The sequence below is a fragment of the Salvelinus alpinus genome, chromosome 10 (genome assembly GCF_045679555.1).
Source record: "Salvelinus alpinus chromosome 10, SLU_Salpinus.1, whole genome shotgun sequence".
Lineage (NCBI taxonomy): Eukaryota > Metazoa > Chordata > Actinopteri > Salmoniformes > Salmonidae > Salvelinus > Salvelinus alpinus.
The window spans coordinates 29,629,537-29,650,962 of record NC_092095.1 but is presented as its reverse complement, the minus strand read 5'-3'; the positions used below and the strand labels follow the sequence as shown (position 1 = coordinate 29,650,962).

At 40.4% G+C, this 21,426-nt stretch overlaps 2 protein-coding genes across 2 annotated transcripts in view; both read left to right on the top strand.

Moving 5' to 3' along the window:
- Positions 1–2,770: 2,770 nt before the first annotated feature.
- Positions 2,771–10,404, top strand: LOC139532917 (patched domain-containing protein 3-like). The gene is made up of 4 exons (XM_071331076.1): positions 2,771–3,493; positions 8,152–8,273; positions 8,401–8,546; positions 8,660–10,404. The coding sequence occupies exons 1-4, from the start codon at positions 2,771–2,773 to the stop codon at positions 10,402–10,404; spliced, it is 2,736 nt and encodes a 911-aa protein (XP_071187177.1).
- Positions 10,405–15,060: 4,656 nt separating this feature from the next.
- gpr158a (G protein-coupled receptor 158a) overlaps positions 15,061–21,426 on the top strand; it is a 102,764-nt gene continuing 96,398 nt past the window's right edge. The window contains exon 1 of the mRNA XM_071328800.1: positions 15,061–16,665. Coding sequence (XP_071184901.1) covers positions 15,773–16,665 — 893 coding nt within the window. The 5' untranslated portion in view covers positions 15,061–15,772. The remainder of the gene's footprint in view (positions 16,666–21,426) is intronic.

The following is a 21,426-nucleotide window of genomic DNA, read 5'->3' as shown; positions in this document are numbered from 1 at the left end:
TGACCACGGCTGAGCTTCGGACGTTCTGGTCTTTGCTCTGTTGGATTTTCTACTTGATCATGTTGATGGTATTGATATATGGCATCTTATTGTATATTAGTCTGTTTATACCTTCATATTTGCATAATAAGATCAGTTCTGTTCAACTGCCTGAATGATGGTGTCCCGAAAACAGTGCATTGATATACACGAACGATAATTCATGAACAATATAAATCATGGGAATACAGTACAGCACAATTCATTGAATAATTCCAGTATAATTAAAAGCTGATGAAACATTGAACTATTGGGGTTGTGCTATTTTGTTGTTTCTGAGGTTGCTTTGTGGCGGATATGTTTTGTCAAAGTGGGCATGGTGTGACTGCAAATGTCGCTCTAAATTTGCCCGTTTAAAACAATTGACTGCCTTCTGGCAAATAAGACCAAGTGAGCTAGTCCCATCATGCAGTACAAACAAATACTTGTCTGTCCATTTCTATTGGAACTTTCTGTGTTCTTCTTGAATTGACCGTATCCTTCTCTTAGCCACCGGAGCCACATTAGCTATGTTAGCTAGCTGCATTTCCCCGCCGACATTTTCCTGATTTTCCTGGTTCTCCGGTGGTTGTTCGTTCATAGCTGTCACGTTGTTCTCCAGCTCTTCCCCCTCATTTTCATAGTCAATAGATTTACGTTTATTTTTTACAAAAAATTGATCCCCGTCGACTAGACTGCAAAATGAGCTGATAGCAAACTGATATGTGTCAGTCGCTATAGCTGAGCAGTTGCGTTCTATTTCGGCAAACGTTCTATTTCGGCCTTTCTATTCAACAGCTGCGATATACTGCCATCTATCTGCTGTCCAGAGAACAATAGATATACTCAATGAAGTGACTCAGGCCTGCATTAAACACATTGAATTGAAATTATATCATTGTTATGTATTATGAATGGAAAATAGGAAAATGACTGCAAACTGCAAATTAAGGGCTTGCGGCCGCTTGCGGCCTACGGGCCGCGCAATGACTACCACTGACCTATAGTAACCTCCCTGCGCAAAAGAGCCTTGTAGTGAGGTTTAAAAAGGCTTCTATAGTTTGTAATTTCCACTTTGACTTTTCAGGCTTGATTTTCTGTTATGAAAAATGTACATGGTATCAAAAGTCCATTAATTATAATCCACATAATAATTCACATTTCCTGTTGCTGCGGGATTATTTTCCTGCTGTAGCAAACTGGCTGTTGCATACAACCAGCTTCCATTCCCACTGTCACGAGGGGATTCATGGCTTACTTAAAATGAAATGATCAACCCTGTTACTTTATTTGGAGCTTAATGATATATGCCATTTAGCAAACTCTTTTATCCAAAGTGACTTACAGTCAATCAAACCCACTACCTTGGCATTACATGCTCTACCTTAGGACCTAAATAGGCACTTTGTAGACACTTAATAGCCACTTACTACAGTCTTTTTTTTAATAAAACCTTTTGAGATGGGAAAACATGTTTTGAAGTTGAACATGTGCTCTTTATGACAGAATGTAATTCTATTTTTTTTAACCAAGTTGCATTCTCAAAAGGCACCGAATCAAATCAAATCCACACACAAAAATAAGCTGAAAACAACAGACTTTATCTTGAAATGTTTACTTACGAGGCCTTTCCCAACAATGCAGAGTTAAAAAGCAAGAAAAATGTCCTAACAAATAATACAAAGTAACACAATAAAATAGCAATAACAAGACTATATACAAAGAGTATACCGGTACAGAGTCAATGTGCAGGAGTACGAGGTAGTTGAGGTGCTTGAGGTAGTATGTACATGTAGGTACGGGTAAAAGTGACTAGGCAATCAGGATAGATAATAAACAGAGTAGCAACAGTGAAGAGTGTGAAAGTGTGTGAGTGTGCGGTGTCACTATGCATGTGTGTGTTTTATGTGTGTGAGCGTATGTAGTGTGTGTGTGTGTGTGTGTGTGTGTGTGTGTGTGTGTGTGTGTGTGTGTGTGTGTGTGTGTGTGTGTGTGTTGGAGGGTCAGTGTTGTATGCGTGAGTGTGCAGGTAGAGTCCAGTGTGTGTGCATAAAGCCAGAGAGTCAGTGCAAATAGTCAGGGTAGCCATTTGATTAACTGTTCAGGAGTCTTATGGCTTGGGGGTAGAAGCTATTTATGAGCCTTTTGGTCCCAGACTTGGCGTTCCGGTACCGCTTGCCATGCGGTAGCAGAGAGAACAGTCTATGAATCAGTGAAATGACCCATTTAATGTTAAATAGGTTATAGGTATCAGTTGATATTTAGTTGTGAACTTCTTACACAATTGTACCTCAAGAAAACTCCCAGTACAACCTTTGGACTACTTTTTTTTAATCAAAGAAGTTAAATAAAATACAAAAAAAGTGAAATAATGTATTTGACGTTCATGTAATCTCTGTGGTTACGTTGCCAAAATATTGACTCTGTTGTGTTCTTTCTCAAGTCTAACCTGTAGTAACCCAAGCCTTATGATCAACTTCCTTAGGGGGATATTTGTATAGTTTTCTTATTTGTTTAGGGAAGTTGTTTGACTTTCCACAATTGTATTATTTTTATAAAAGCCTTTTATTCTTTTATCTAAATTTGCAAACAACCCAACCCTTCTTGTTCTGAAAGGTCAGGTGTACTGGAGGAGTACAGTTTATGAATAAATATGGCTGTCAGTCTTTAACCCGTCTCTAAGTTATAGAAAGGCCACCAGCGGTCTCAGCTTTCTACTGTACCTGAATGAAGAACAAGCTCAAGTCATAGGATGGGCTGTCAACGTACAGACTGCATTGAGAAGCCCTTGTCAAATCTCTTTGAGAAATTTGGACGAATTGTTGGCACCTACCCGGTCTGGTTTTTTGTTATAACTCTAATAGTATCCGGAATTCTGGGAGGAGGGTTTTATTTTCTGAAAGACAGGGTGGATAATGACATTGAACGACAATTTACACCAAGGAGTGGACCCTCAAAGATTGCTCGGGCCTTTGTCAAAGAGAACTTTCCAAATGACGACACAGAGTTCTCAAGCCAGAGGCTCTATGAAGAAGGGAATTACGCATCAATCATCATGGTATCCAATGACAAATCAAATATTCTAAGCACAGAAAATTTGAAGAACATTATCAAAGTGAACAATAAAGTTAAAGATATCTCGGTTGATGTAGACCAAAGGGAGTTGAGGTTCAGCCATTTATGTGCAAAGACAAATGGACATTGTGTGTCAAATGAGATTTTAGAAATTATTGACTTCAATGCAAGCAGAATTGAGCAGACAAACATTACTTTCCCTCTATATACACACAAATCAAGACAACTCTTTCTGGGATCTGCAATAGGTGGGGTTCAAGCAAATGTCAAAAGTGAAGTCAAAAGTGCCAAAGCTGTAAAGCTTTTCTACTTCTTGGAAAGTCACACCACCAGAGCTGAGGCATGGTTAAAAGAATTCCAAAGGATCCTATCAGATGAGAGAGACAATGAAAATATGAAGGTATGTATGTCATTGAAATAATAGCATATATGTACTATAGCTTTAGCCAACCTTATGAGAGCATTACGACGGACAGGGTTGGGTAGGTTACTTTCTAGATGTAATCCGCAAACATCCTTTCTGAATTTAAAAGTAATCCAAGAAGTAATCATCTAGTTTTTCAAAAGTATCTGTAATCTGATTACAATATTTTTGCTGGTAACATAACCGATTACAGTTAGTTTTTTATAAATCAGATTACATGTAACATGTAACTTACATGTAATCAGTTGCTCCTCAACTCTGACTACGAAACATTGAAAGAAAGTGTTATCAAGAAAACAAACTTAAAGTACTGGTGTACCACTTCACAAGAAGGTTACACAAATCAACATTAACTAATCATTTTACATTTAGCAGATGCTCTTATCCAGAGTGACTTACTGTAGTGAGTGCAAAGGTTTATGTACTTGTCCCCCACGGGAATCAAACCCACAACCCTGGCGTTGCAAGCACCATGCTCTACCAACTGCGCCATTATAAGCTAACAATTATCAATTTGATTCACAAAACATGGACAAAACTTATTTTATATTTGTTATATTTGTTTTACTTTTACTGTTGACAAGCTATATCCCAAGTAAAAATACAGGAAAGTGCACACACAAAAGGGTAAAAAAAAATGTTTTGAGAAAAATAGATGCAAACATCAAGGAGTAGGTCTGATGGGCATTTGTGATGTCATCGGCCTCCCCCTTGCTTGAGAAACAATAGAGGAGCAAAAGAGAGCAAAAGAGGAAAGTGCCATCCGTCAGCATGGACCAACATCCATGTGGAACGTTTCCGACTTGTAGAATCCACGCCCCGAAGAATACAGGTTGTTCTGTAGGCAAAGGGGAGTCCTAGATGGGTGCACCTAATAAACTGGCAGGTGAATGTATGTTCTTGGTAACAAGTAAGTATCTGGTGGCACGAATGGGACATTAAGGGCATTTTCTGAGCTATAGTTCGAATCAGAGTTTGACTATTTGTTACGTTGTATTTTTGTGATTTTTAAACTGGTTGGTTTCATATTCCCAAAATGTCAAACGAACAAAAAGTCCTAAATAAAACCACGTGTTCATGCAATATGTTTGTTTATTGGACAGACATAATCACGTTAAATCCATTTATGATTATCATGAAGCATCACTTGTCTTCCAATCTTCATATTACTTTCGCTCTGGTCTTTCAACAAAGTGCGGGAGCGCAAAAGCCGCTCTTACTGCAAGGTGAATAGGTTATATTCAGTAGCCTTTATCCCGGTATAGCCCCCATATCCCTTAATCTGCATTGGATGCGCTCATAAATGCGCTCCTACTCACTGAATGTTTCAGAGATATCAAGTTATGATGCTGCGTGTATTTAATAAAATGCTCCTAGTCAAACAACCAATAATAATGTGCGCTTCTGATTATTTTCCTGTGTTTGGTCCGGACTGCATTCTCACCTACAGCTAACCGAACCATAGTATGAACTGAATATGACCGAGACCACCCTGTTTGAGCGAACCACGGTGTGCTGTTTAGTGCGCTCCAGAATGCACACCCGTTCAAACAATCGAACTAAGGGGGTGAACGGAAACCCCCTAATGCATTCCAGACCAAACAGTCGCAATTTCAATTTAAAATGTATGTCAAGTGTCCCTGAGCACTTCTAATTTTTAGTTGGTGTTTTTACTGAGTCAAGTCAAGGTTCGGTAGCCGAAGTCTACGCCCCTTCATCGGTGATTCGTCAACAGTACTACTGTTAAAAGGAGTGGGAACTATGGACGGAATTCTTCAATAAAGTGTTTGTTGTCATTTAATGAAATGCGACTAGTTTTCATGCAAAAAAATTTCACTTGAGAAATACAGCACCAAACATCCTAGTTAGATGTAAAATTGCGCGACTAAGACTTCCTCTGCAAAAAAAGTCTAAATTAATTACAGATTCATTGATTTATCTTAGATTATTACAGAATATATTGAGAAAGTGTGTACTGACTATGTTGTAGCTACCTTGCCTCAAAAGGGACAAACAGTAACTTTGCTGCTTTTTTCTCGTTTTTCAGGCGAAGACCTTTAAGGGAATATTGGAGGCACAGACATTCGTATCGCCTAGACGGATTTCTTCTAGGAGCAAACCAAACCTATTATCAATCAATCAATCAAATGTATTTATAAAGCCCTTCTTACATCAGCTGATGTAACAAAGTCACAAAGTGCTGTACAGAAACCCAGCCTAAAACCTCAAACAGCAAGCAATGCAGGTGTAGAAGCATTTTGCAGCCGCCTTTACAGAAAGAAACATGGAACTGTCACTTCTCTTTGCTTATTTGATCTGTTCTTGCCATAATATGGACTTGGGATTTTACCAAATAGGGCTATCTGCTGTATACCACCCATACCTTGTCACAACACAACTGATTGGCTCAAATGCATTAAGTAATTCCACAAATTAACTTTTAACAAGGCACACCTGTTAATTGAAATGCATTTCAGGTGACTACCTCATAAAGCTGGCTGAGAAAATGCCAAGAGTCTGCAAAGCTGTCATCAAGGCAATATATAAATATAAAATATAAATATAAAATGCATTTTATAATGTAGAAATTAGTAAAAATAAAGAAAAACCCTGGAACGAGTCGGTGTCTCCAAACTTTTGACTGGTACTGTATGTACCGGTAACCTTATTTTAAAGCATTAACAAGTACGGTAATGGCATGGCTACAGCACTTGAAATATAGCACTCTATGTACTTTGCTAGGCAGCTAAACATTGACTGGAGAACTGCAGCAAGCTAGCTAGCTGCAGTACCTTCAGAAACTATTCAGACCCTTTGACTTTTACCACATTTTGTAATGTTACAGCCTTATTCTAAAATTGATTACATTGTTATTGTTTTCTCATCAATCTACACACAATACCCCATAAAGACAAAGCAAAAACAGACATTATTACTAATTTATAATAAAAAAATTATTGAAATATCACATTTGCATAAGTATTCAGACCCTTTACTCAGTACTTTGTTGAAGCACCTTTGGCATCGACTACAGCTTAGAGTCTTCTTGGGTATGACGCTACAAACTTGGCACACATGTATTTGGGGAGTTTCTCCCATTCTTCTCTGCAGATCCACTCAACCTCTGTCAGGTTGGATGGGGAGAGTAGCTGCACAGCTATTTTCAGGTCTCTCCAGAGATGTTCGATCAGGTTCAAGTCCAGGCTCTGGCTGTGCCACTCAAGGACATTCAGAGACTTGTCCCGAAGCCACTCCTGCATGGTCTTGGCTGTGTGCTTAGGGTCATTGTCCTGTTGGAAGGTGAACCTTCACCACAGTCTAAGGTCCTGAGCACTCTGGAGCAGGTTTTCATCAAGGATCTTTCTGTACTTTGCTTCGTTCATCTTTGCCGCAATCCTGACTAGTCTCCCAGTCCCTGCCGCTGAAAAACATCACCACAGAATGATGCTGCCACCACCATGCTTCACCGTAGGGTTGGTGCAAGGTTTTCTGCAGACATGACACTTGGCATTCAGGCCAAAGAGTTCAATCTTGGTTTCATCAGACCAGAGAATCTTGTTTCTCATGGTCAGAGTACTTTAGGTGCATTTGGTGCAAACTGCAAGTGGGATGTCATGTGCCTTTTACTGAGGAGTGGCTTCCGTCTGGCCACTCTACCATAAAGGTCTGATTAGTGGAGTGCTACAGAGATGGTTGTCCTTCTGGAAGGTTCTCCCATCTCCAACTCTAGAGCTCTGTCAGAGTGACCATCGGGTTCTTGGTCACCTCCCTGACCGAGGCCCTTTCCCCCGATTGCTCAGTTTGGCCGGGCGGACAGATTTAAAATCCTTCAATGAGGCCTTCAATGCTGCAGACATTTTTTGGTACCCTTCCCCAGATCTGTGCCTTGACAGAACTCTGTCTTGGAGCACTACGGTCAATTCTTTTGACCTCATGGCTTGGTTTTTGCTCTGACATGCATTGTCAACTGTGGGACCTTTTATAGACAGTTGTGTGCCTTTCTAAATCATGTCTAATCAATTGAATTTACCACAGGTGGACTCCAATCAAGTTGTAGAAACATCTCAAGGATGATCAATGGAAACAGGATGCACCTGAGCTCAATTTCAAGTCTCATAGCAAATGGTCAGAAAACGTATGTAAATACGGTATTGCAAAAATGTATAAAACCAGTTTTCACTTTGTCATTTCGGGGTATTGTGTGTAGATTGCTAAGGATTTTGTTTTATTTGATTAATTTTAGAATAAAGCTATAACGTAACAACATTTTGAAAAGTCAAGGGTTCTGAATACTTCCTGAAGACACTGTATATGACAAATTGAATAGAATATAAACTATGGACGATATTTTCAGAACATTGCTTCTTCAATGTATTTGTTAATCATTTTCTCATGCTAAAACATAAATTAATGCAAATGTATGTAACCATATTCTCAAGTGTTACCAAGTACAGTAGTGGCATGGCTACAGCACTTGAAATATAACATTCTCTGTCCTTTACAAACCAGAGGAATCTTCTATACCACAGTTACGATACTGCTCTTATGGATTATTGACTTTTAAGTAGGCCCTATATTGAAATAAATATATTTTGTTTAACAATTGCTTCTCCGTGGAACATTTCATTGTGTAGGTGTCTTACTATACATCACAATCGAAGCAGGAGGAGATAGAAAAACACACCACAGACGGGATTCCATTGTTCTCAGCCACATATGCCCTTGCCATCGCCTTTTCAGTCATATCTTGCCTAAGGTAAGCAGATTTGTTGTTGTTGTTGACCAAATTGACCAGTCGCTGTCAAAGTATGGTAAATTGTCATTCAACTGTTGATCATTCCATTAAATTTGGTTGTTTGTGGATGACAACCATTTTGTCTTAGGCTGGACAATGTGAGGAACAAAGTGTGGGTGGCTGCTATTGGTGTCCTCTCTGCTGGCCTGGCTGTGCTGTCCTCATTTGGATTGATGTTTTACATTGGAATGCCCTTTGTCATTACTGTGGCAAACTGTCCTTTCCTTATACTTGGTAAGATCATTTATGGAGTCAATAATAAGTCAATTTTCAATGTCAGGTTAAATGCATTTCAAAGCTCCAACTGACTCTGTTCACAAGATGACAACAGCATGTATACTTTACAGGAATTGGTGTCGATGACATGTTCATTATGGTGTCAAACTGGCAGCAGACCAATGTCAAAGACCCCGTGGAGAAACGCATGGCACACACCTACAAAGAAGCTGCCATGTCTATAACCATCACCACCTTGACTGACGTCCTTGGGTTTTACATTGGACTCATGTCCGACTTTCTGTCAGTACAATATTTCTGCCTGTATACAAGCACTGCCATTATATTTTGCTACATTTACAATGTCACATTCTTTGGAGCTTTCCTGGCATTGAATGGGAGGAGAGAAAGAAGCAACAGACACTGGTTGACTTGCATAAAGATTCCATCTGAGAATCCCAAAGAATGTTCTAATGGGTATAGTATGTGTTGTGTGGGAGGGAACTATGATAAAGCCACTGGGACAGAGAAAGAACAACCAATCAATCATTTCTTTAAGAAATACTATGGTCCTTTTCTGACAAAACCATGGACCAAAGTAATTGTAATCTTTATTTATGCTGGGTATTTGGCCGCAAGTATCTATGGGTGTTTTCAAATACAGCAAGGAATTGATCTCCGTGATTTGGCGGCTGATGACTCTTATGTTATTCCGTATTATGACAATGACAGGCAATACTTCTCTACTTATGGTCCTAATGTCATGGTAATTGTCAGTGAGAAATTTCCATATTGGGATAAGAACAAACGATCTGAACTCCACTCCTGCATGGATGACTTTAAGAAGCTTCAATTTATTACGGATGATTTGTATACATCCTGGCTAGATTACTATGAAGGGTATGCACGAAGTACACATTTAAACATTGATGATGAAATTGTATTCAGTGCAAATTTATTTTTATTTCTGAATTTGTACCCTGATTTTAAGCAAGATGTGAACTTCACCAGTAATGCTATCCATGCTTCTCGATTCTTCATCCAAACTGTTAATATAGTCAATGCCAGTATGGAAATTGAAATGGTGAACAGCCTTAAAGAAACAGCAGAAAGTTGTAGTGTTGTCCCATTGATGGTTTACCACCCGGCATTCATCTACTATGACCAGTATGCTGTTATAGTGAGTGGCACCCTCCAGAATATTGGAGTCACGACAGCAGTCATGTTGATTATCGCCCTTTTACTGATTCCAAACCCTCTCTGTTCTCTGTGGGTGACATTCTCTATCGTTTCTGTCATTGTGGGCGTCACTGGTTTCATGGCATTGTGGGACGTCAATCTAGACTCTATATCCATGATCATTCTTGTTGTCTGCATTGGTTTCACCGTTGACTTCTCTGCTCATATATCCTACGCCTTTGTCTCGTGCAAAAAATCGAGTGTCAATGAAAGAGTTGTTGATGCTCTCTTTACTTTGGGCTATCCCATAGTACAAGGGGCTAGTTCGACCATTTTAGGTGTGGTGGTTTTGGCTGCTTCCAAGAATCATATTTTCAGGACTTTTTTTAAGATTATGTTCTTGGTAATGCTTTTTGGGCTCATTCATGGCATCACTTTCCTCCCAGTGTTTCTAACTTTATTCACATCCAACTCAGAAAAACCAAAAAGTGATCTGAAAAAAGATTTTAAGAGTGGGGTTATGCCTGAAATGAAACTTGACAAGAAGTGTGTAGCCTGTGACAACAAAGTATTTGTTACCGATAATTTTTGCAATGACAAACACACAATATGTACACAGAAAACCCACATTTGTGTGATACAAAACAAAAACAATTTGTCTCACACAATTTGGGCCACAGACCCTGACTGCCCATGAAGCATGATGGTGATACTAGCCCAGGATGTCTTCATGTACTGTACAGTTTCAATAGATCTGTCACTGAAGTTATTATTTACCACGTGTGTCAGTTAAGGTGCTGTCAACAGTTGTATTTCTTTGGTTTGTCTGTTTTTTTTAACCTTTTAATATGGTATACAAAATCTGCTTATTTTGTACTTTGACTGTATCTGTTGACTTGTGTCCTTTTTAAATGTCAAATAAAGGTTGCTTCATATGCCCCGTTTAAATGATATCCAATGGGTATCCAATTGTATCACAAGTAGAAATCCTAACAATCTTGCATTTTTTTTGTTGACATTTTTATTTAAACTTTAAAAGGTTATTTTACTGTCACTGGTGTAGAGAGGAGTAGGCAGTCGCAGGTTTAGAACTACTGAATTTATTAAGCACCCTAGAACAAAGCAGGACGAAACCCAAACACTGTTGCGCTCAAAATATATCTTCATAATCAAAAAGGCATAGGGCGAACCCAAAGTGCAAATATATAAAGTACTCAGGAAATAGTAGGAGAGATTCCTCTCAGGATAACAAGTAACACTTACAATGACCGACAAAGACAAATGGCAGAGGGAGTATATATACAGTGATAGAGTGGGTAATTGGAACCAGGTGTGTGTAATGAAGGGCGTTTGCCAGCAGTAGGTTCGGCAGCAGCTAGAAGGAGGGCAATGCCGAACGCATGAGCTGGACAGGAGAGGGAGCCAAAGTGAAGGCTGGTGTGACATTTACAACAATTACCTGACGTCTTAGATCACTAAATCAGCTAAATTACCTATCAATACAAGTCTTACAGCTTTTTCAATTCCAGGAGAAATGGCTAAATACATTACTTCCATCTCTAAACTGTCAGAGAGATCTGGACTTAAATGTCTCTCAAAGTGCCAATTACTCTATATTAAGGTCCTCTGATAAATTATAGTGTACTTTGAACACTGGCATGTCTTTTTAAGAGACTTAAAAAAAAAACTTAAGTTTGTCTGTCTAGAATAAATAATTTGAAATTGTTTACATTTGATTGTCTGGGTGTGAAGATATTGAGCAATCTGTCTGGAAAATGTACACCATACTTAAGCAATAAGGCCCAAGGAGGTGTGGTATATGGCCAATATACCACGGCTAAGGGCTGTTCTTAGGCACTACGCGATTACCAACGTAATTAGAGCAGTAAAAATACGTTTTGTCATACCCGTTGGCATTCAGGGCTCGAACCACACAGTTTATAATTTCTAATAGCTACTGTTATAAAACTGGTTGCTTGGATCCTGGATGGTGATTGGACGAGCAGCGTTCCAAACTGTGCTGTATAGGCCGCCACAGACACCTATGCCTGATAACGGTTCCATCTGAAAAGTATCACTGCTCCGCAAGAAGAATATCAGGTTCATATTGCTGTTCGAATCATCTCTTGTGTTTATCCCAATTCGCACATTATTTCCCCTTACTTCCAGGCTTGCATTTAGTTTGGCACAGCGGGGGTTAATATAAGCCTCGGAAACAATGTTTCACTTTTCGATCTCCCCGCACTAACGTCCAGAGTGAACAGTACCCAGAAGAGACAAGACGAGATAACTTTTTCTGAGCCAGTGGATATCACGCATCAACGTCATTATCATGGACATATCCAAGTAAATGCCAATTTAAAAAAAGCTCAGACAAACGAAAATGCAGCTAGTGTACTGTCATTCCAGGTTCAGTGTTTGAGTGACTCAGTTAGCTAAAGTTGGCTAGCTAGCTTAATAGCAAGTGACAAAAACATTAGCTGTCCAGCCTGCATAGCAACAATTTTGTTTAGAACGGATTGTATTATTTTTGCATAGTAATTATGTAAAAATAATTAAAGTCGTTAAACCAAAATAATTTACTACCAGATTTTTGTTCGGGCTACATATTCTGTTGGAAGAATGAAATTGTATGAAATTACTTATCAAAAATAACGGTTTAATTAAAACATCTAATTCATTGTTATTTTAAACATGGTAACAGTTTTATAAAATCAATAAGGCACACGAGGCAGTGCTGTATCATGAATACAGTCACAGGTAAATGGGTTGACTGGCCCAGAGCAGAACAATTCCATTTACCTGTGACTGTATTCATGATACAGCACTGCCTATGGTGCCTGATTGCTTAAATATAATGGCATAATGGTGACCTCTTTCAAAATGAATTTATCAGTATATGTGTTTGCTTATGTATCAAATTGCTTATCTGTGCCATTTACATTGCATCCCTCATGTGAATAGTGTTGTTATTTTGAACTGAAACACAATTTATGCAATTCCTCAACCAATATATTGGAAAAGCAGAGGTTTGAGATGTGGCTGATAACGATGGGTGCACCTGCTTCTGCTGATCCATAAGTCTGTCTTGGATGTTGGGTTTAGTTCCCTAGTGGCCCTCAGGAGGCACCCCAGCACCCAGCTGTCACACACCCTCCCTCCCCTCCGTCACGGCTGTATTCCCCCAGCCTCAGCCTCCTCCCTGGATGAGATGCCTCCAGCCCAAACAGCGTGACTTGACATGCCCCTACACCCCAGAGAGAGATAGTGGAGAGAGAGAGGTAGAGGGGGAGGTTGAGAGGGGGATGGATAGAAAGAAGGAAGGAGGGGGTGGAGAGAGATAGAGCGAGAGATGGAGATAGAGGTGTGTGTGTGTGTGTGTGTGTGGGGGGGGGGGGGGGGGGGGGGTGAAAGACATGCAATGAGATAGATACAGGGTCCACATGAGTTAATGAAGCCATGATCTTTCAATGATGCTTACTTGAGTAACACAAATGAGGGACCCACAGAATACTTTAGATGAGTTTATTGATTGGAAGGTGCACAGGTCTATAGTAGATTGTAGGGGAAATACACGCCTGAATTTGCAAGGTGCTGTTGGCAGGATATAATATAACAGGCTTCAAGGCACGCTTCACCTCATTTTATGCCTCACAAGAGGTCTAAAGTAGAACTGAAGTCCATATTCTATTCTATTCTATTAGTCGGATTAGTTTGGAATCAATAAGGTGTGCGGCTACATTAGCAAATTCATAGAAATGGCTTCATTCTTTGAATGTTTTCTTTATTTATTCTCTTGTTGAGAATACTGTACACCCATGAGGTTAGAGAGTTATAGCTTGATTGACAACTTGATTGATTGTGAGGATAGCGGGACCCATTGAAAAGGTGTCAAAAGACTAAGATGCAAAGGTGACAGGAAATGTGTTGTGAATGCCTGACTCTTGTATTGATGGTCTTGGTTGTAAAGAATGTTGTTGATGAAGCGAAAAATGGACTTTAAATATTCATGCCCATAAACATTTATGAGGGTTATAGTGACACCCTATGGTCAACAAGATATCACAGACTCACGTCATTTCTTGACGTCCTTGGAGAAACGTTATTTTTTACTAGTAGCCTGACTTCATCTCCCCTCATCCTGTATTTAAGCACACAGCTCCCGCATAGGCTCCAGACGATCTAGGTATATATTAGGCACACAGAAACAACTACTATTGGCACAGAATGCATTGATTGTAGTACACAATCCATAACCATATAATATAAACTGGATATGGAATTGAGTAAGAATGTTGGCCATTGTGTGTGTGACAGTGTTTCACTGCAAATTGCGTCTCACATATCGTTTCATTTATAAAGACGAGGGAAACTGACATTGCATAATATGACAGTGTGTACTTGTGCAACTCAAGCCACGCCCTAGAATTAATTTAGGATGTCTAAAACGAGAAAAATCTGTTTTTGTGCCACATGACCCAGTGACGCAAGTCCAAAGAAAGATGAAGTCGTTTGTTATTTGATATTACCTTGTTTACAGACATGAGCCAACGGATTAAGCGGTCATGCAGCTACAATGACTCATTGCACCATGATTCACAACTTAAAACGTTTTACATTCAGCCTGTTCTATTTTCCGGTGGTCCCTCATCGCCTATTCTTGGACCATATTTGTCTGCGAGGCAGAAAGGATACAATACAATTTCGATGCCATATAGCCTACTTTGGCTGCGTCTACAGGCAGCCCAATTCTGATCCTTTTTTTCACTAATTGGTCTTTTGACCAATCACATCAGTTCTGAAAAAGATCTGATTTGAAAATATCTGATGTGATTGGTCGAAAGACCAATTAGTGGAAAAATATCAGAATTCGGTTGCCTGTGTAAACGCAGCCATTGTGACATCTTTCAAGATGTATTCAAATGTGAATAATCAATTTGTGATGAATGGTTTTGTATTTAGTCTACATTGCGGTTGCCACCTAGGCCGGTAGTCACTAACGGATTTATTAATAAAGACGAAAGCAACGTAATCTGCGCTGTGGCATATTTTTAGCATTAATCATCAATCCATTTGTAGCCTATACCTATTATAGAGTAGGCTTTAGCGCCTCAACAGATTGACTATGCACAATCTTAACCCACAACTGACAATCTACTCCTCCTACAACGTCTACATTTTCAATTTGTAGTCAATTCTGATGTAATCCCTGTTGACTAGCCTATGGACGGCGTCTTTTATAACACTTAGCCTAAATAAATAAACACAGCGTATTTTACGACAAAATACCTTTATCAATAAAATCCCCAAATAATGTAAACCTATCTTTAGAACGTTATTATAGATTAGAATAACCGAAAGTCTCCGTCTAAAAATCATCATCTGAGAGAGATCACAGGTTGCTGAGCGAGCGACTCCTTTCCTTGCCTGTTTTTCTCGAGCGCAGCTTTCAGGACTGGACAGCTCCTTCGCCGCTCCACCTAACCCGCGTTCCCATTGCAATGATTGACAGAGGAAACGGCCATACGCGAATCAAGGGCACTTTAGAAATCCTATAAGATAATGAAGGAGACGGGCTTTAAGAACGAATGGTTCCCGATGTCCCCACGGTTTAGTTACTGCTTGTTGTGGACGGAAGAGGGCGGAGTGTGTTTGTCACCCAAGTGTGAAGTACTGACTCGGTGCTTCCAAAAATCGGAGGATTTTTCCCCCGTTTCAATTCAGGCTGTGCACAAACATCACAGTCTAAGGAGGACGCCAAGCAACACCCAAGCCCGTCTTGGATGTTATTTAGATTGGTTTACCAAACGGAATCAGAGAGGATAAAGCAGCTGCAAGCGGGAGACACAATAACAAGCCAAACGTGACATATGTTTGGAGACAAAATAAGGGATTTGACTAGAGATTTCAAAATAGTTCTCTTATTTTCAGGAGCCAAGTGTGGAAGTCGCGTGAATATCTACAGGTGAAAAAAAAAAGATTTTGTAACTGAGAAATTGGTTCGCTCTATGGTACCCAACGCAATCATTTGCTGAGCATCAACCCAGTCGCCAAACATCTGTAAAATGATTGGGGATATGGCTGTTTTCCGGTTATCAATACTGTTGCAAGTGGGATTTGTTATTGGATCAAATTATAGACATGTGGAGTGGCCAGAGCACGAGCGAGATATCAGAGCACAGCAGCCGATCTACAACACTCATATCAAGTACCAACAAGCACATCTTCGTGCGTCTCATCCGCCAAAAGGCGCGACAGAGCGCTCTGTCTTGCCGCAGACTATTGAGGAGCATCTTCCTCGGGTCGTTACGGCGTTTTTACACACAGGGGATTCTACTACCTTAAAACATGCCAACTGCTCACGGAGATACGAGCTCAGTGCTCTGCGAGGAAGGTCTCATACGGCCCCGCATTATACCATGCACAGCGTGCTGGACACTGTGATGCACGCTACTAACTTCCTAAACATGATCCTGCAAGCCAACAGGTCAAGGGAGCAGAGTCTCCGACGAGACATTGAGTGGTACCACGCGCTGGTCAGGAGTATATTGGAGGGGGACTCCAAGATCCACAGGGCCGTGGTCATATTCAACACTGAGTCGTCTTCCCAAGGGCCCTCTGTCTTTCTCCAAGCTACGAGAGCAGGAGGCGAGATAGTTCTCCAGGATCTCTCCAGCACGGCCCACCATCACCTCAAAAACAGAACGTCCGAGACAGAGTGGTACCACGACATCAAAGACAAGAAGAAGCCCCACTTCCACAAAAGGGTGTTGAGCCAAGACATTACATCAGTTGACGCTTCTCTGAAAAGAGGAGAGAGTTTCATACCTGACAAATCCCATATCAAATGGTCAGCACCATACCTGGAGTGTGAACACGGGAATTTCATCCCGCGGTGGCTTTTGACCCTATCAGCTGGTTTCTATGGCCTCAAACCCAACCTGGCTCCAGAGTTCAGGTATGGTTGAACTACTACTGTTGTTTCAGTCATTATTCATAAGCATTGCACCCAGGGGAAACCAGAATAGTAGGCCTATGCTGCTGTAAGGTAACGTTACTTTTGGCACATGAGTAAAGTAGTGAGGCAGCGGCATGCTGGTGTCTTTGTGTAGCCTATACTTTTTTGTTTAAGTCACCTTTCTTAAAACACCCCAATGAACAACGCAATATAATACATTTCAGTTGGTGTGGTAGGTCTACTGGTACTCCGTACTTTTGCGTGAAAGCTAATGATTCATTTCAAGTTATCTACCGCCGCCGTTATTTCCAACGGGTGTCGCTCCTTCTCTCGTCTAACAACGCGCGTTGGGAAAGCGTCACTGCAGGTGCAGAGGATGATGCTAAAAATAACTCCCGATGTTATTCCGTTGCAACGATGGAAACCTCTGGCTAATTATTTTTTCAAACTCGTACATCTCCTTTACGACTCATACAGTGTTGGGTGCGTGCTTTTCCCTTATCCGAAAAGAAACCCTTATATTTTCATATCACTCAAATGTGCATAACAAACATAATATCCTGGTATTTCGAGTAAAACTGCATCCAATTGAAATGCGAGACACAGTCTCACGCAAGCTCCAGGGTGGCCAGTTTGCGTCTCAGCTGTAACGAGGAATGTTGAAATATATATTCTTGAATATGAGTGTTTTATCTATTATTCATGCTCCAATATGTTTACCACCACTACTGTCTAATAGCTCTCCTGTAAGTGTGGTATTACCATGTTTACGACAACAGTGAAATAGGTAGCCTAGCCTAAGTGAGGCTCAATAGAATTTTGACCGACATCTTCGTGATACATTTTTTATTCAGATAGATAGTTGTGTGCACTGCGTTCAATTAATCTTTAATTGATACACACCAGGGTTGCTCACGGAAAGGCATGGATTGCAAATGAGACATATAGTGCTGAACATTGTATATAGGCTTACTATAGCTAGGTTACATTAAGCTTTGGAATCAAATTCATTTTCTATTCAGTTTCTCTTTCCTCACTGCAGATGCAGCATCATGTCCATTTGTGATACCAATGTTACTTCAATGTAACAACAACGTACAATAAGAATGTTACAATGCATTTTTACCCCATTAACTGTGTAAACTCAATAACAACATCATACTGGTTAAATAGTGGATGTTATGTATTGTCTCAGGTCCTTAGGGAGTGGCCACAACAACAGCAACCAATGGTGCATCTTTTCAATCCAATTGATCCCACAGGTACTTGGGAAATGTCTCACCAGTCAGCATTATACATTCTCTTCTGAAAATCATTATTGTGAATCAGTATCCGTACAGAAAACATTTGTGTTTCACCTCAATGATTAGTTAAATAACAGCTTGTATCAGTCTGGTCTTTTCTTACCCCCACATTCAAACTACATGAGAACATATTGTGATGCTGTCATATGCCCAGCCATTAAGACTGCTGTGTTACCTTTTGTTTAACACAGAGGATAGGCCTATCTGGTTATAAGATGACATGTGGTTCATCAGGTTTTTACTTAGTCAACATTTTGTTTTGTGACCCCCTTCCCTCCACTTTCTCTTTGAATTGTGTGATGTTCAATTACCTCTATATATATTCTCTTAAAACCTGTCTGTCCCTTACCTCCCCCGTACACAGATACAAAGGGGGAAATGTTTGCCAATATACTGCGTCAGACATCACTTCTCAGTCCCCTATCCAGATCAATACGCAATCAATACAATGATGAATTAATAATGAAAGATGTTCAACAACAACCCTGGGCCATCTTGATTCCCGTCCTTTAATTCTTCAACAGCTACTTTTAGTTTTTACTAATAATGCACTCATTCTGAATTTGGGAATTGTGCCTCATGTTAAAATTGTTGCCCACAACACGGAGAGGGAAACTGTGAATAAGTCAATGTCTTTCTACAGTTATTCAAAGTAGATTTGAGTAAACTTTGTAGTGGTGCAAACACTTACTAATCTGTCCCTATACGGTACAGCAGATTGGTACAGTAGAATGAGTGTGTGTCTATATGAACACGGGTGGATGTGTGTGTGGCAGATCAACCTGCTCACATGGAGGTGTGTGAGCTCACACTTTGAACATCCTCTCAATTCATCAACATTTGCCACAGGGGACAAGAGGGAGGCCACAGGGTGTAGTTAGAAGAGTGTGTAGAGACATGCTATCTGTACAGTTCTGGCCCTTAGCTATACCCATCGGGGATGAGTGTGTGTGTAAGAGAGACAGAGAGAGAGAGAGAGAAAGTAGTGTATTTGTACATGTATTTTTCCGCTTATTTTAGGCACTAAACGATCTCCATATATACTTCCATTCATATAAGTTTGTAGCCTAAACTGTGCGGAAACTACAGACAGAAGTTGGCAGAAGAGGAGTCTTGTGAGGTTTCTGGGCATCCTAGAGCAAAATGGAGAAAACCCTCATGTTAGTGAGAGTCTCAGCTTTCAGTAGCGTGCTTTGTAGGCGAAACCGTTTGGATGCTACAGACTTTCATGCGACAAGACCGATTTTCGGGATGTCTCATGGTCTGACAAACACAGCTCTAGCTGTGTCACCTTTCACCACAGATGCCCAAGGGTGATATCGGCGGATGCGGTGGATTGAGACGCAGCCCATGCAAAAAAATATATCTCTAGCTTAAACGGACAGATTTTGATGGGGATGTTTTTATTATGTTAATTAGGTTGTACCATTGTTTGGGTGAAATAAAACACCTCCCTTTTCCCTGCAATATTCCCTATCTTTGGTTATGTTACACTGACCTTAGCTTTCGCTGCCTTTTTTCCATTTGCAAGTTTTGGCACGTTCATTCCAGCAACATAGCACACGGCATAGCACTGCTGGTTTGCCTCTGAAGCTAAGCAGGGTCTGTCCCTGGATGGGGGACAAGATGTAGCTGGAAGTTGTGAAAGATGTATTTAAAAAAAAATATATATATATATTTCACCTTTATTTAACCAGGTAAGCTAGTTGAGAACAAGTTCTCATTTACAACTGCGACCTGGCCAAGATAAACGCAAAGTAGTGTGACACAGACAACAACACAGAGTTACACATGGAGTAAACAATAAACAAACCAATAACACAGTAGAAAAAAGAAAGTCTATATACAGTGTGTGCAAAAGGGATGAGGAGGTAGGCAATAAATAGGCCATAGGAGCGAATAATTACAATTTAGCAGATTAACACTGGAGATCTGTGTCTTAAACACCCCTTTCAAATTAGTGGATTTTCCTATTTCAGCCACACCAGTTGCTGACAGGTGCATAAAATCGAGCACACAGCCATGAAATCTCCATAGACAAACAGTGGCAGTAAAATGGCCTGACTGAAGAGCTCAGTGACTTTCAATGTCATTTCAATAGGATGCCACCTTTCCAACAAGTCAGTTCCTCAAATTTCTGCTCTGCTAGAGGTGCCCCAGTCAACTCTAAGTGCTGTTATTGGGAAGTGGAAATGTCTAGGAGCAACAACGGCTCAGCCGCAAAGTGGTAGGCCACACAAGCTCATAGAACGGGACCTCCGAGAGCTGAAGCGCATAACAATAACAAAATAACAAAATCGTCTGTCCTCGGTTGCAACACTCACTACCAAGTTCCAAACTGCCTCTGGAAGCAACGTCATCACAATAACTGTTTTCTCGGGAGCTTCATGAAATGGGTTTCCATGGCCGAGCAGCCGCACACAAGCCTATGATCACCATGCACAATGCCAAGCGTCGGCTGGAGTGGACTCGCTGCCATTGGACTCTTGAGCAGTGGAAACACGTTCTCTGGAGTGATGAATCATGCTTCACCATCTGGCAGTCCAATGGACAAATTTGGATTTGGCGGATGCCAGGAGAACTCTACCTGCCCAAATGCATAGTGCCAACTGTAAAGTTTGGTTGAGGAGAAATAATGGTCTGGGGTTGTTTTTCATAGTTTGGGCTGCATCAGATGACCTGGCCTCCACAATCCCCCGACCTCATCCCAAGTTTGGGATGAGTTGGACCGCAGAGTGAAGGAAAAGCAGCCAACAAGTGCTCAGCATATGTGGGAACTCCTTCAAGGCAGTTGTAAAAGCATTCCAGGTGAAGCTGGTTGAGAGAATGCCAAGAGTGTGCAAAGCTGTCATCAAGGCAAAGGGTGGCTACTTTGAAGAATCTCAAATATAAAATATGTTTAATACTTTTTTGGTTACTAGATGATTCCATATGTGTTATTTCATAGTTTTGATGTCTTCACTATTATTCTACAATGTAGAAAATAATAAAAATAAATTAAAACCCAGGATTTTTATTTAACCAGGCAAGTCAGTTAAGAACAAATTCTTATTTACAATGACGGCCTAGGAACATTAGGTTAACTGCCTTGATCAAGGGCAGAACGACAGATTTTTATCTAGGCAGCTCAGGGATTTGATCTAGCAACCTTCTATTTACTGGCCCAACGCTCTCACCACTAGGCTACCTGCCGCCCCTGAATGAGTAGGTGTGTCCAAAATTTTGACTGGTACACCAGGATTTTTTCATGTTTTTCTTTGTAAGGGAGCTCACACTCCCATTCTGATCAAGCTGGTAAGAACCCAGCAAGGAAAAGTGTCCTTCCCTTTTGATCATATAATTAGCACCTTCTAAACAAATAGTTTTCATCTCATGTACTTGGATTGACTTTATTCCCAGTAAGCAACTGAACTCAGTGTTAGAGGATAACATATAATGTTATAAATCCTTGACATTT